The 16,280-nt window shown below is 45.2% G+C and overlaps 1 protein-coding gene across 2 annotated transcripts in view; it reads left to right on the forward strand.

The window, feature by feature from the left end:
- SYTL2 (synaptotagmin like 2) overlaps positions 1 to 16,280 on the forward strand; it is a gene marked incomplete at its 5' end in the record, with an annotated part of 70,674 nt that overhangs the window by 5,094 nt on the left and 49,300 nt on the right. For both annotated transcript variants that reach the window (XM_080641733.1, XM_080641741.1), the window contains 2 exons: positions 7,883 to 8,034; positions 9,879 to 10,014. In XM_080641733.1, the coding sequence (XP_080497859.1) occupies positions 7,883 to 8,034; positions 9,879 to 10,014 (288 nt within the window). The remainder of the gene's footprint in view (positions 1 to 7,882; positions 8,035 to 9,878; positions 10,015 to 16,280) is intronic.

The raw sequence follows: 16,280 nt of genomic DNA on the forward strand, positions 1-16,280 counted from the left end.
GGAAATGTCCAGTTCCCAAATCACTCAACTGTTAATGGTAGAACATGGACTGGAATCCAAGGGAATCTCCACTGTGGTTCTCTGGGGTACAGTTGGAAGATGACAGTTTGGGTCACTGTTGCCACCACAACTGTCTTTCATGCTGCCCCTCTCCCTGTGGCCACACAGGCTGAGCCCAGTTACTAGCATGTGTGGCCACAGTGAGGAGCTGCGGATAGAAGAGATGCATCTCTACCCAGCTTGCTTCCCTAACGACTGGCTGGAGACATTTCACAAGCCAGCAGTGAGGCAGACATCAGGATGGATTCTTTTTCTCTCTTCCCCACCCCTCCCCCATCTTACTTTTTAAGAGGTACCATCATATACACATGTGTAATTTTAGTCTTTTATGGTTTGAAAATGACACACTCCAGAGGTGGTGTTTCCTGGGCTTTGCGTCACACTGCCAGCAGGAAATCATTGCCCGTGTGCGTCTGCACCACCAGCACCACCAGCACCACGTCCTCTACCCCACGCACACACAACCACATCTATGGTAATGGGCGTGCTCATAGTCGATACCATCTCAACCGCAACCACATCTTACGATTCTCAGCTGCATCCTTAAGACCTAGTTTCTTTGAAATGATGGCAGTTGCCATTGCTTCCCAGGACCTCTGGTGGTGGTTTCTGTCAAAGCAAAGAGGAAAGGAACCAACATTTGTTACGGAACTACATTGTACACAGAGCTTCCCATGCATTTTCCCCTTTCACCTGCATAACAGTGTAGCTGAACCTGCTCGGCAATGAGGAAGTCAGGTGGGAGAGACTGAGTGCCCTGTGAGATTGAAGCCTTGCTATCAAACGACAAAGCCTGTGCTTCCCCCAAGCTGTGCTGTATCTCAGCATATTGTGGGGATCTGCAATGTGTCTGTGACGCAGGGGACACGCGTTGCCTCTCACTTGCCATAATAAGGATCATTTGCAGTGCATTTCATTTTCACGTGTGTTGGTTTTCAGATTCTCTATCAAAGGTTGAATTCTTCTGTAGAAAGAGTGAAGCATGATAGCCATGTTAGAAGCCAAAATCATGTTTGGCTCCCAGAGGCAGGCTGGGGTGGTGGAAAGAACATTGGCCAGGAGTCAAGCTGGCCCAGTTCTGTGTGACTTGGGGCAAAGCTCTTAACTTTTGGGGGCCTCCATTGTTTTATCTATAAAGTGGGTCCATTTGTAACTATCTAAAGTCCCTCCTAGCTCTCACATTCAAAATAAATATCTAAGAGTACTTTCAAGTCACATATCTGAATGCTGGAAAATGGCCCAGTCAGCCTCTCTGGCCAGCCTGCTGATTCTTATTATCCAGTTGACTAGATAATACCAATCAGGTCCTGCCTCTGATGCTAGGCCTTTGCCTCATCATGATGAATAGCTGGAGGCTGGGGTGTGCTTTGTAATTAGAGGAGGAAAAGGGGGAAGGAATGCTCATGGGAAGGTGTTGAGGCCAGGCTGGAGGGCTTCACAGCTCTCCTGGCTTTCCTCGGAAAGTGCCCACACTCTCTCTGCACCACAGGAGCTGACATTGCAGTTAGGGCCATCGATTGATTTTTTTAATGCATAATTCCAACCATAGGCCTGGTATATGACAGGGGATTAATGAATGAATGAATGAAGTGAATGAACAGACAAACAGATACGGCCTTTAACATACAGAGGAGGCAAGATGTCTGTCTTTGGCAGTTGACTAAAGTCTTTGTACATCATGGTGAGATTGAAAGGATTCAATGAGATGATGCATGTAAAGTACCAAGCATGGGACCTAGTACAAAACAGGCTTCATATGTATTAGCTGAAGGAGTGTGGGGAGGACCCGCGGTCTGCCTGGAGGAAAGCAGGACGGTGCCCTCTCTGCTCTGAGTGCTCGTCTCCGCTCTGAGTGCTCGTCTCCTCCTTCACATCTGCCCACCAGCCCCTGGGTGAGTATTAGCATCTTTTCTATCCGCAGCGCCTCACTAAGCACAACGTGCTTGTGGGGAGAGGACAGTAACATATAAAAAGTGAGTCCAGAGGAGGATTCAAGATGGCGGCGTAGGTAAACACCTAAACTGCTGCCTCGCACAACAATTTCACAACAACAGCTAAAAGACAAAACGTCTATCACCCAGAACCACGGGAAAGCTGGCTGAGTAGAAGTTCTACAACTAGAAGGAAAGAGCAAACAGCATTGAGGGGTGCACAAGCGCGGAAAAGCTGAGGTACGGAGACGCGCAAATCGGGAGCACTGCTGTTTTCAACCCGAAGGGAGATAAGCTCCCGATTACTCCGAACTCCAGTTTCTGGGGAGACGCGGGGAACCCAAACTCCTACAGGGAGAAGCTGGACTGTCTGCTGTGGGGTCGGAAACTGAGGGAGGCTTGCTTGCAGGGCTGCGCGCAGGAATAATTGTTTACTGTGCTGGGGCGCGGGGCGCGGGAAGCTAGGACAGGGTCGGAGACGCAGAGCCAACTTCTGGCAGCCATCGCTGTTTGCCACGCCCTAGCCTAGTGACGCCCTGAGACCCCGCCCCGCACAACCTACAAATCCACCCAAGCTCCAAGCAGCGGCTTTAGCATATGAATGGTCTGCCCTATTGCAGCTTAACCTAGCAAACTTGCAGCCCGGGTCAGACAGCTCCAAAACCTCCAAACCCCAAGCAAAGAGGAGAAAACTGTAGTTCTCGCTGTAGCGCCTGCTGGGTGGCCTCAGACAGTAGCTGACCTGCACCCCATTGGAGATCCAGAAGCCAGTGTACCTAGTGGTCAGAGTGAGACACCAGATTTCAACTCCTCATATCCATAAGTGACACATTCAAGAGGCAGACTCAGTGAGCACCAAAGCCCCACTGAAACAAGTCCTGCACCATAAGCGTGTCTCCAGCGCAGCAGTTCTTCCATTATAGACACAGCAGGTCCTCACAGCCAATTGGCCTGGAGGTCAATGTCTCCCAGTGTACCAACAGCAATCAAGGCTTTACTACACCAAGACTTTGCACTCAGCCCACAAAGGGGTGTACCAAAGGCGTCCACCTCAAGTGATTGGGGAGGCTGAGCTACTGGCCCCTATAGGTCACCTACCACACAAAGCCACTCCATCAACACAAGGAAGCAGCAAAATGCAGAGACCGAGAAACATGTCACGAATGAGAGAAATGGAAGAAAGCAAACTACTGGACGACATAGAGTTCAGAACCACATTTATAAGGTTACTCAAGAATCTTCTAAAAACCGCTGAGGAACTTAGTGAGACCTTTAAGGATCTTAATGAGAATACCAAAAAAATGGAAAAGGACCAGTCAGAAATTAAGCATACACTGTCTGAAATAAAGAATATACAAAAACTCAACTGTAGATCAACGTACCCCAAGAATCAAACCAAAGATCTGAAATATGAGGAAACAAAAAACACCCAACCAGAAAAACAAAAAGAAAAAATCCAAAAATATGAAGATAGTGTAAGGAGCCTCTGGAACAACTTTAAGCGTACCAACATCCGAATTTTTGGGGTGCCAGAAGAAGACAGAGAGCAAAATATTGAAAACCTATTAGAAGAAATAATGACAGAAAACTTTCCCTACCTGGTGAAAGAAATAGACTTACAAGTTCAGGAAGCACACAGAACCCCATACAAGAGGAATCCAAAGAGGACCACACCAAGACACATCATAATTAAAATGCCAAGGGCAAAAGACAAAGAGAGAATCTTAAAAGCAGCAAGAGAAAAACGGTTAGTTACCTACAATGAGCACCCATACGACTGTCAGCTGATTTCTCGGCAGAAACTATGCAGGCCAGAAGGGAGTGGCAAGAAATATTCAATGTGATGAACAGCAAGAACCTACAACCAAGATTACTCTACCCAGCAAAGCTATCATTCAGAGTTGAAGGTCAGATAAAGAGCTTCACAGACAAGAAAAGCTAAAGGAGTTTATCACCACCAAACCAGGATTACATGAAATGCTGTAAAAAGGGTATTCTTTAAGAAGAGGAAGAAGAAGAAAAAGGTAAAGATAAAAATTATGAACAACAAAGTGACATCAAATACATACCTACCAACAAGTGAATCTAAAAATCAAGTGAATAAAAAATCTGATGAACAGAATGGACTGGTGAATATAATAGAATCAGGGACATAGAATGGGAGTGAACTGACAATTCTCAGGGGGTAAGGGGTATGAGGGGTGCGGGAAGAGATTGGACAAAAAGCTTACACCTATGGATGAAGACAGTGGCGGGGGGTAAGGGCATGGAGTGGGGTGGGGAATCAGGTGGAGGGAAGCTATGGGGGAAAAAAAGAGGAACACCTGTAATAATCTGAACAATAAGGATATATTTAAAAAAAAAAAAAAAGTGAGTCCAGGAAACTTACCCCTTTTCCACTTCAACTAAATGGTATAACATTAGAGAATCAAATGCTAATTTGGTTGGTTAGACTTCAGGAAAAATGAGACATCGGCGTGGGCAGGTAGAGAAGATTTTAACAGCATCACCTAGGTAGTGGGTGTTTGGTTTTTTAAAATCTACATCTTTATAAAACTTGGGCTTTGATGTCACACATATGAATTCATCTATAAAATATTTCAAATGACTGAGATAGAAAAAGAAATTGATTAAATCTAGCAGTTTATCATGTTAAGATATACATAAATAGCACTTACTGAACTTGATAGAATTTCTTACTCTTTTTTTTTCCAGAGTTGGGGGGGTAGGAAGGGTGAGAAACATTGATGTGTTGTTCCACTTATTTAAGCATTCATTGGTTGATTCTTGTATGTGCCCTGACTGGGCATTGAACCCACAACCTTGGTGTATTGGGATGATACTCTTACCAACTGAGCTACCCAGCCAATGCATCAAGAATTTGCTGTTCTTTTGCCACTTTAAAAGAAATGAGCCATGCTCTGGCCAGTGTGGCTCAGTTGGCTGGGCATTGTCCTGTGTACCGAGGGATTGCCGGTTCAATTCCCAGGCAGGGTACATGCCCAGGAGGCAGCCAATGGATGTTTTACATTGATCTTTCTTTGTCTCTCTCCCTGTAAAAAGCAATAAAAAAATTAAAAAAAAAAAACAATAACAAAAGAAATGAGCCAAAAACCCAACCTTAATTCCTTACTCTAGTAGCTACCAGCTTTTCTGGGGCCACATGTTTCAGTGAGCCTGATTCCCCTTGTGTCCTGAGAGCTTAGCATGAAAGAGGCTTATAGATAGTCATTTAGGCAGGAGAAATCAAGAATTACACAAAGAACCCTACAAAATGCATTTCAGTTGAACAAGAAAAATAGGTGAATAAATCTCATGAGGAGAAACTGAGCTATTATGCTAGGAGGGCTTGTGGTCTTTTTCAAAAAGATGATGACTGATGCCATGGTTCATTATGCGTTTTCCTGCATAGCTGAGAGGTGAGCTCTCCTGCCTCCTCAGCAGAAGGCACTGCCCCTGTGATGGAGTCTGGTTCACTCACCCCCGAAGTGGCAGGATCTCTCTTATCTCAGCCTGACTCAGACTCAGACTGAGGTGGCTGCTGAGCATTTATTTATTCATTAGTTCATTCACTCAACAAACAGTCTTGGGCTGTCATCTCTGTGTCAGGCTCTGTGCTGGGTGCCGGCATTGCAAAGGTGATTAGGATGTGGGCCTCACCTTAAAGGAGTTTGCAGAGTTGGCAGATTAGCGGATGAGACAGATGTGCAAATAGATCATTGGAACGCAGTGGGGTGAGTTCTGTCCTGGAGGTGCGGTGGGAGCGTGGAGAATGGCCAGCTGCACTGTGCCCTTGGGAATCGAGGAAGGCTTTGTGGTGAGGCAGTATGGGAGCTGCACGGAGAAGTGAAGGAAAGACATCCACAGAGAATTCACACTTAATGACTCTTACCAAGATCCAGGCACTGTCCGGTAAACGCCTAATTTACTCATCCCCGAAGCCCTGCAGAAGAGATCTTATTTGCCCCTAACTTTACAAAACAAGAAGATGACACTTAGAGGGTTCAGTAACCTGTCCGAAGTCTCATGCAGAACAAATCAGAACTAGGATTTGAACCTAATTTTGGGGAGACTCCAAAACCCATAGTCCTTCTGCCACACCTTCCTCCTTCTGATGTTTACAGGGGTCATGAAAGAGCAATTTGGGGAACAGTAAGAAGTCCAGTGTGCTGGCAAGGGGGAGCATGGGGATAAATGCTGGAAAATGAATCCCAAAAGGTAGCCTGAAGCCAGGTGGTCAGGGAGGGGGGCCTCATATGCTATACCTTCACTCCACAGCACTGAATAAGTACCCACTGCTTTTCAGACACCAAGCAATGATGTTCAGGCCCTGCCCCTGGGGGCTCACTCTCTAACAGGGAAAGCTGGAAGGACTTCTCCTGGACTTGAATTCAAAGTTGGTCTTTTAGGGAGGAGAAGGCAAAAACTCCATCAGCAGCCCAGGGGAGTCGTTTGCTCTGCGGAAAACCTAGGCAATGGGAAGCTATCAGAAACATTTAATAAAAACCATGACCTCTCTAGTGATGCAGAACCACAAAATGATGACACTGTCCCTGTAGGATTTGGGGACCGGCTGTCATGACAGTGTGTGTCCAAGGGTTCTGACTGGGCCTCTTTGGGCTGGGCTCACTTCTTCCTAGGGAATTGGGAGAGGGGAGGAAGTCCCAGCAGAGAGCTGGACTCTGGGTGGGAAGGCAGTCTCCAGGCACACTTGGGAGAGAGGAAAGGACCTTGCTAGACCCAGGGCAACTGCCCTTCCTGTTTCTCCCACGCCCAGGGATGCCTGTGTGCAGCCCTCATGCACAGCCCTGCCATCAGGGTGGTGTGGCCACTGTACACACTCTCTGGCTAAAACTTAGATTTACTGCTTGAGGAAGTATGCATATTATCTTGGATAATAAGCATAAAACCTTCTTGGATTTATGTAGCACATTATCTTCCTAGAGTTCAAAGTCTCCTTAAGGCTTTTATTCCACTTGATTCTAAGTGCATCTCTATGAATAAGAAAATATAGATTTTTGTGATTCTCATTTTATTGAGGTGGATAGAGAGATACAGAAAGACTTGTGAAGCAGAACATAATTTTTCCAGCCGGTGTAAATTAGGGACATTTCAGGAGGGCAGTACTTGGTTTGTTCTTTAGGTTTTAGCTTTTCAGTAAGCATGAATGATTGTGGAACCTTCAAAGCAGTATTTGCATAAAAGGAATTTGCCTGTGCCTCCGCTTCCACTCTCCACTCCCGACCCCATAAATTTGATCTTTCTTGATTCTCCAGTCGGCCTTTTCAGCATTCATTTCCCTAACCGGAGACATCATGCGCCATCCCCCACAAGCTTCCAGGAAAATCTCTGATAAACTCATTTCACTGAAATGGAAAGGACTGATAAGCCGATAACTATCCCACCAGTTAGTCATTGAGTGTTTATTAGGTGCCAGGCATGTGCAGAGGGTGGCTGATATGCATAAACTAATTTAATCTTCATAGCAACCCCCTGAGGTGGTTTACTATTATTAACCCCTTTTGACAGATAAGGATACCAAGGCTTAGGGAAGCTTAATATATCATCCCCCGCCTGGGTTATTTGCATTTGAACAGTGGACACAGAAGACTGTGGCCAAAAAGTGGATCTGCCCTTGAGAAATTTCAGGCATCCTCTGGGGATCATGGATTAAATCTTTGAATTTTTAAAAAATGTTGGCCCTGGTTTCCCTGACTTCTCAGTCAACGGGGTACATGCATTTGTTAGTCATCCGGGAGATTTGTGGAATCTTCTAAGACATCGAGAGCTCATTTTGACTGTACGTTTGCAAACTGCTTCATGCAGTGTCTCAGTGAACTCATTTATTTTCTGTGGGTTCTCAGCAAAGTAAAGCTCTTCTCCTTTTGTAGACATTTGCCTGAAAAAGTTAAGGATGACCAGCAGCTGAAGAATATGAGTGGCCAATGGTTTTATGAAGCCAAGGCCAAGAGGCACAGAGACAAAATCCATGGCACAGATATCATCAGAGCATCCATGAGGAAGAAGAGGCTACAGGTAGCAGGTGAGCTGACGTGGCTAGTACATGTAGAGCCAGCGTTTGTTTGGGAAGGAGGAGGTGGGAAATGGGAAGTGTCAGAATCGTTACGAAAATCTGCTGAGGAACATTATGTAATTGTACACTTTTCATAATGCGTAGCCCTCAAGCTCAAAATGTTCTTGCCCTGCATTTGGATGGGTGAGGGTGGGGCTGAGTGACTTAGGGTGCTGTCGAAGGAAAAAGGAAGTTCTTCAGATGCCATGGTGAGGAAGAGTAGCATAGACAACCGAGATTTATAAGTATCTTCTCCTTCTCCTCCTCCTCCCCCTCCCCCTCCTCCCCCTCCCCCTCCTCCCCCTCCTCTCCCTCCTCTCTCTCCTCTCCCTCTTACTCCTCCTCCTTCTCCTCCTCTGAAGATTCAGAACCTGAATACCATGGGAGCCTAGACAGTAAGAGATTAGCCTCCCTGTTCAATGACCTTGACCTCTGATACTTCTTTAATCAATCAAATGCATTATTTAAGGGACTCTAAAGACAGTATTTTGAGAGCTTCTTTAGCATCCTGTTGAGTCCATTAAATATTTCCCTGGTGCCTACTCTCTAACTCTGGGCTAGTCGATGTAAATCTTTATCCCTGAGAACAGCCCCTGCCTACATCTAGCCTAGCCTGTACTCAATAAGGAAAATAACTATCACCGTTTGAGCATCTAATATGTGACAGGCATTTACTCGCTCTTTTTTTCTAATTGTAGCAGCGATCTTGTAAGGTAGGTATTATCATCCCCATTCTATATATAGGGGTATGTAAAGTTTTATATGCCCAAGGGCAGATAGCTGGCAAATGGCAGAGCTGGGCTCTCAATCTGTCTGAAAGAAAGAGCCACACTCCTTGCAGGTAAGGGCTGCCTGCTTAGTATGTGCCGTGCATTGCTCACAGGCCTTTTGATTTTCAAACGATCCGGACCTTCAGAAATCCTGAGGAGTACAGGTTGTCCTGTGGACTCCATTTTGCAGTTGAAAAAACTAGATTTTTAACATAAAGAGACCCTGGAATGTGAGTGTATTTGGAAATTGGGAGCCTTTATATTACTTCATCTTCTTAACACAGATGAAAGTATTACTGGCACTTACTGGTTATGTGGCCTTAGGTAAGTTTCTTGAACTCTGTGATTCTCAATTTCCAAATCTGCGAACTTGGAAAGTCACTCCTTCTTCATAGGATAACACATGCAAAGAACTTCATCACTCCCTTGGTGCTAATTAGCTGAGAGGTGCAGGTCAAGAGCCCTGGGTGTCAGAGGTAAAAGAGGTTATTCCTGAAAAGGGAGCACAGAGGTTTTGTGGGGTGCTGGCATCTGAGCTGGGTATTAAGGAATATGTGGAATTCGGGTGTGTAGAGACTGGGGGGAGGGGCATTCTAGACTAAAAGTGATTGTTCCCCTTTGTACCCCAAAGCCCTGCCTCAAGTCAAGCACACTGTAAATTCAGTAAGTGCTTGGTAATGATGGTGCTTCTGTTCCCACGAGGACTCCCTGTCCTTGGTGTCCCGTGGCCATGCACATTCAGTCTTGGCCCCAATTCAGGTCAGATTCACCCAGAGGCAGTCAGAATTTTGTCTCTGGAGTTACCTACACATTGCACGTAGGAGACTCTGCTGGGTGGAGAGGGAGCTAACACCAGAGGAATCTACTGACTTCTCCTGCAGATGTAATTCTGATCCCTAATGCGCCGACACATTAGTGATTGCCTAGGCACTCAGGGAAGGCCTGAAGTTCAGGTTCCAGCCTTCCGTGATAAGTGCCCATATGAGAGTTGTAGGCCACAGAGGTGAGAGATAACCTTCCTGTCTTTATTGTTTCCTGTTTCAGCTGAGCAGAGTAAGGACAGAGAAAACAGGGCAAAGGAAAGCTGGGTGAATAATGTCAACAAAGATGCTTTCCTTCCCCCAGAGCTAGCCGGTGCTGTGGAAGAGCCAGAAGAAGATGTAGGACCGGCAAGCCCAAGGTAAGATGGAGCTCATGGGAGAGCTGGTGTGTGTGGGATGCATGGCTTGGTGTGCTGTACAGGCAAAAGAGCGGGCTATTCGTGCAAGTGCTAGACTGGCCTCATGGGCACGGGCAAGGGACGTATCCGGTAAATTCTGGGCCCCAATGTAAATAAGCCTGAGTATTGCTGTTCCCAGTTTCCAGAGTGTCTAACAAATCTGAGTATTAAATAAAATTGAAATATCAAGTGGTGATTCCTTTCAGCACCAACAATAACTGTTTTCTACTTTTACCAAGTAAGGATTTTTCCTCAGAGTAGAATGAAGAGGTACTCTAAAAGGAATATAGGGGAATGAGTCACTTCAGGAAAAAGATGAATTATGAGCAAATTATAGTAGCTGGGTACACTGGAGAAGCGCAAGCGTGGGAACCAGGCAGCTATGAATACAAATCCTGAACATGCCAGTTATTAGCCATTTGGCCCTGGGCAAGTCATTTAACCTCTCTGAGTCTCTTTTCTTAACTGCTGAGAAGAATGATAATATAGAGCAGGAAAGGCTATGGTGAGAATTAGGGATAATGTGTGTGGAAGGCACTCTTAGTAGGTGTTCAGCAAATGCCTGTTAAGGATGTAGATTGTCCTGATGTTTCAGTCTTGATTTTTGATGTTTTCCATACATATTGTCATCTGGCCAATTAACATGTACATTTGTACATCCTTCCTGTGAAATTGCTGGTTGGTTGTGGGGCCACATTGCCGAAAACCTTTTGAGCCATAATGATTAAAAATCCTTAAATACCTAAAAGCTAATCATGTTATTATAGCATAGATGAGGGATGGCCATTATTGATGTTTGTCCCTTGGAGGGATAGTTGTTAACCCCTTGGTGTGAGGGCAGTTCCATTTTATCTTTAGCTCCGCAGTGAAAGCAGTTCACCTCAGAGTCTCCAACTGGGATAAAGTCGATGAATTTGCTGGTGGGGCTCACTGAGTCAGGGTCCAAGGCTGAGGCACCGGAGGAATGGGGATGTTCCCAACATAGTTTATAGGCAAGGGAGGGGGTCTACAATATAGGCACCCGAAGGCTTTTCAGAGTCATGAATCAGGTCATGTCACATGGGTAATGGAACACTGATTCCATTACGGTACTCACTGTTTATCCAGTTCCCTGTTGGAGAGGACTCACTTTGTTTTCCACGGGTGGAGGCTGCACTGCTTCTCCTCTGGGATGATTTGTAATGTTTCATGATGTCTGTAGAGTTCATGTTGGCTAGAGGTTAAAACACCTTAACAGTAGCCACTTATTGATTCTATGACCTTGCACTGGAAGTGACTTACTTCCTGGGCCTTTGTTTTCTCAGCTGTAAAATGGGAATGATAATAGTTTGCTACCAAGATTATTGAGAATTTAATTAGCAAGTAAATGTAGAATCCCTAACCCACAGGACATAGTAGATGCTCAAGGAATGGAAGTGTGGGCTGTCACTTACACACACAGGTACTTCTGGAAGCTCAGGAAAGGCTGTGAAGAATACCATACTCCTTTCCTTTTGGTGACACCCCATTTACCAACCACCTGCAACCACCCCTAATGAGGTTAGGCCTTCCTTCCTTCCTTAGGGAGAGATGAGACCTTAAAGGATGGAAATTCTGAGAGTGAGAACACAGCCATTTAGATAAACCACAAGAAGCTCAGAGCAGCTCCTAACAGCCTGGTTTGATGGGGTGGAGGGCACCACAGCGCTGACTAAGGGAAGGGGTACAAGTGCCACAGAAGGAGAAACTTTTGGAGTTTCAGAGACAAACTTAGTTCATTGCAGTTTTATGTGGGTCAGACTTCCTGTCCTTCTCCCAGTAACTCATTTCAGCTCAAAGGGCCTGGGGAACAGAGGTACCACTGCCTGATAGTCCGACTCGTTTTACTCATGGCCCCACGTGGGCTGGTGAATATTACCCTCCTCTTCCTCAATCTGAGGCTATTGCGTTTCCAAGCCTGTGTCTCCATTGTTTGCCGCATTCCTTGTGTGACCTTTGGGTCTTGTGAGTCTTTTGGGTCTCGTCTGTAAATCAGAACAGAGCTGCCTCACCAGGATGTTGTGACGTTAAATGCAACGAGGTTGGGGAACCACTTAGCATTTCTCAGGAAGAAAGAAAATTGGCAATTTCCAAGTGGTCTGATAATTATGTTATTATAGCATAGATGAGGGATGGTTGGGAAAGTGAGAATAAGAGTGTTAGATGAGCCTGGCTGGAATGGCTCAGTGGTTGAGTGTTGACCTATGAACCAGGAGGTCACGGTTCGATTCCTGATCAGGGCATATGCCCCGGTTGAGGGTTCGCTCCCCAGTGTGTGGCATGCAGGAGGCAGCCGATCAATGACTCTCTAATCATTGATGTTTCTATTTCTCTCTCCCTCTCTTCCTCTCTGAGATCAATAAAAATATATTTTAAAAAAATGTTAGATGAACCTGGCATGCTTTGCTCAGTGCATGGCGTGGGTGGTGATCACCCAGAACTGTAGCCTGAGCAGTTGTTTACTTCCTCCTTTCCTTGTCAGAAACCACTGCTTTACTCAGTATCAGGTTCCTGCAGCATTTCTCACCTATACTTTAACCTTTGGGAACTGGGTGTGTTAAGTGTATTTTGGGGCCCACACTTTTAGACTAAGTGAACTTCAATAGAATGACTCAATACCTGTCAATATTTTCTTAGCCGGGAGCCAGGGAGCGTGAGGCAGCAGTGACCGGGTGTTGTAGTTTCTGAAGGAGGCTTTCTAATGGTCTCTGGGGCTGAGTTCCTTCTTTCTGTTGTGGGTGCAGTTCTGGGGGGGGTTCAGCCTGTGGAGAATGAAAGCACTGTGGGTACTGAGCATGTGCTCAACCCCTGGAAGCACCTGTGCTCACTTGGAACTCATCTTTGTTTGCACCTGCCACACAGGAAGCAGACAGGTCTGATGAACAGGGAGCAGAGAACGAGATTTCGTGTAGGGTGGCAAAGGGAGAACTCCAAACTCTCACAGTTCTGGTTCTGGTCAATGCCCTTGGCTAGACTGTGGGCAGTGTTGGCACAAACTGTGGTAAAGAGCCAGTGTTTTTTGTGCATTTTTAAAAATTATATTTCTAATTATCACAGCATGCTTTCAGTTTTGTACTTATCTAATTGTGAACCAGTAAAGACAGTTCATGACTGGCACTGGTCCGTGATGGCACGTCGTGTCCCGCCCACCCAAGAAAAAAACAATTGTAGAACATGTACGTGATAATTTGCAGGGCTGAGCCGGGTGGGCAGGACAGAATAACAGTGTGAGGTGCTCTTCCCCTGTGGTCAGGACCCTGCCCATAAGCCAGGTGTAATGTGTCCCGACTATGGAGGTAGCCTGTTCTGGGATGAGAAGCCCCTCCTTTGTTACTCCTGATGTAAGCTTCCCAGTTCTTTTCCTCTTCTGGTTCCTCCTCTCACCTCCTTTCCATCTCACATCCTCAGTTGCCTGGTAGCCTCCTTCCTCCCTTGAAGCCATCTAACATGCGTTCCACTCGAAGGAGTATTTGACTTTTCAATAATGTAAGCCTGTGTGGATGGGAGTTTTGAGCTTCTTTTGTGATGAGCCTATCTGTGGACAATGCATTTGATCTTTTGTCCTTGGATGGATTGCAATCCAGTGATGTGACCGTTTCATTTCTTGGAGGCCTGCCCCACAGAGTCATTTACATTGAGCTCCTAAAAGAATCTTTCTTAATCTGCCAGGCTCTTGGATTTACCCAGATCAGTTGCGATAGGAATAGTTTCACTGTGACGTCAGAGTGCCTTGTGCTTGGATGAGAATACCTGTGTAGATAAACTGCAGCACAAAGGGTGGTAGCACCAAAGAAGTAAAATTTTACTTAAAAAAAAAAAAAAGACTGCCGAAACCGGTTTGGCTCAGTGGATAGAGCGTCGGCCTGTGGACTGAAGGGTCCCGGGTTCGATTCCGGTCAAGGGCATGTACCTTGGTTGCGGGCACATCCCCAGTGGGGGGTGTGCAGGAGGCAGCTGATCGATGTTTCTCTCTCATCGATGTTTCTAGCTTTCTATCCCTCTCCCTTCCTCTCTGTAAAAAATCAATAAAATATATTTAAAAAAAAAAAAAAAAAAAAAAAAAAAGACTGTCTTGAAAGGCTTGGCATAGCATATTTCCCCATTTTGTTCCCTCGAGTTACCTCTGAGCCGTTTCTTCATGTGTTGATTCATGTGTTAAAGCTTGATTGTGTGTAGCGTGTGCTGGCACAGTGCTGGGCACTAGGATGAGATGCAGTGTTAGCTTCTAAGAAGCTCATGGTCCAAAGGGAGAGGTCAGCAACACACACACACACACACACACACACACACACACACACACGGAAGAAAATGACTTTGAGGACTGCTTCTGATTCCAGTCTTCTGTTAATATTTAAGCTGGAAAATACCTCATAAGAAGGTGTATGATGTGTGCTGTTATTTTTCCCTGTTTTAGAGAGAAAGGTTGGTTAAGGTTCAAAAGCTTTTTAAAGTTTGAAAGTTGGAGCACTTGCTGGCTGGACACAGGAGCCAATGGAGTGGCCAGGTGCCTGTGCGGGGTGAGTTAAGACTTCTGTAAAGCCCTACCTCTTCCCCACGAGTCCCTGCCACAGTACCTGACACTATTATTTTTTTCAATTAAGTCTTCAAAGACCTGCATTAAAATGTAGACACTTTTAGGTGGGGAATCCTAATGCCAAGGTTCATAGCCTAATAGTTTAATAATCAGCTTAACAAAGTAAACAGTTTGGTGTAAGTGTTCCTTTTAGTACTGCAGGGAGTTTTTCAAGGGTGCCTGAGGGAAGAAATTATAGAGCATAGGGTGTAGAATTTGGCATGCTTCACAGTTTAAAAAGCTCATCTTGTGGAATGTATTGAATATCTTTTATATGCCGGGCACAGTCTGTTGCCCTCCGAGAGGGATTCTAATACCCAAAAAACATAGTATCTGGCTATAAAGAGACTATATTCTCTTATAAAAAATAAATGCATCTGTATTAGAATATCTGTTAACATGAAAACAAATAGTGCCAGGTAGGGAGCGAATTCCTAATCCAAAACACTGTAAGATTTGAGATGAGGAGACCCATCTCCAGCTGGGCTGATACTGGAGCAGTGTTACAAAGGTGAGATTTGGAGTGGGCTGGGAGATGAAAGCAAGGATTTGGGCAAAGAGAACAGAGCACGCACTTGAGGGAGGAGCTGAGGGACAGGTTGGGTGGAGACAGCAGAGGCAGGTGAGGTTTGCGGACAGTGCGTGTATAGACCACTTTGTCTGGCAGGAAGGGTCAACAGAACGAAGGGATGAGAAGTTATATTGGGGAGATGGTGGAACATCTCCATTTCCTTTTTGGGAGTTCAGACTTGGTTCCACAGGCCTTGGGGATCCAGGGAAAGGTGATGAGCAGAAGAGAGACAGAGTCACCATTGTGCTTTAGACAATTGCAGCTTAGTGGTGGAATGCTGAATGGCTCAGGAGAGTGGAATTCTGGAGTCAGAGGTCAGATGTGAGATTGATATACTTGACAGAAATAAAGGAGGTGAGATGTAAGAGTCATTAGGAAGAAAGAATCACCTAGATGTAACTCCAGTCCTCTGGCCATATACCACTGCTTTGCTAATGCAAGAAATAGGAGGTATAGCCTCGTTGTTAGGATGATTGTCTTTGGGGTCAGGGTCAGACACACTTGGTTCAAATCCCCAACTCTTTCACAACTAATTTTGTGACATTAAGCAAGTTACTTAACCTCTCCAAGCCTCAGTTTTTTCACAAGTAAAATGAGGTGAGGGATATAGACCTCATAGGGATGTTGCAAAGATAAATTGAGAATAAGAGGGTTACTGTTGTGATGGTTGACCAATAAAAGACAGGCGAACATACCATTGCTGTATTCCTTGAGAGAAGAAAAGCCAGAGCTTAATCTAGGAAATAGCTATATTTTAAGAGACAGAACTTGAGGATTACACTCTTCTTTTAATTTTTTTAAATTAAGCTAATCAAGTATCCCATACTCATCCCATTTTCTCCCATTCCAACTACAAGGTAACCCAGTGAATTTTGTGTGTTTCTGGTATTTTAGTGTCAGGCCATGTGTTCTGAATGCCTCATTTCTTCCTCTCTCTTGCTTTCTGAATAGCAGGACAAAGACATTTTGTTTAAAACCTAAATAATGGGCCTCATTGTAGTTTGGCAAATAACTTGGATCTCAAGAACAAAACAAAACATGGTCACCTGTCTGCTGCTGCCTTGC

Source organism: Plecotus auritus (assembly GCF_963455305.1).
Source record: "Plecotus auritus genome assembly, chromosome: 9".
In the NCBI taxonomy this organism is placed as follows: Eukaryota; Metazoa; Chordata; class Mammalia; order Chiroptera; family Vespertilionidae; genus Plecotus; species Plecotus auritus.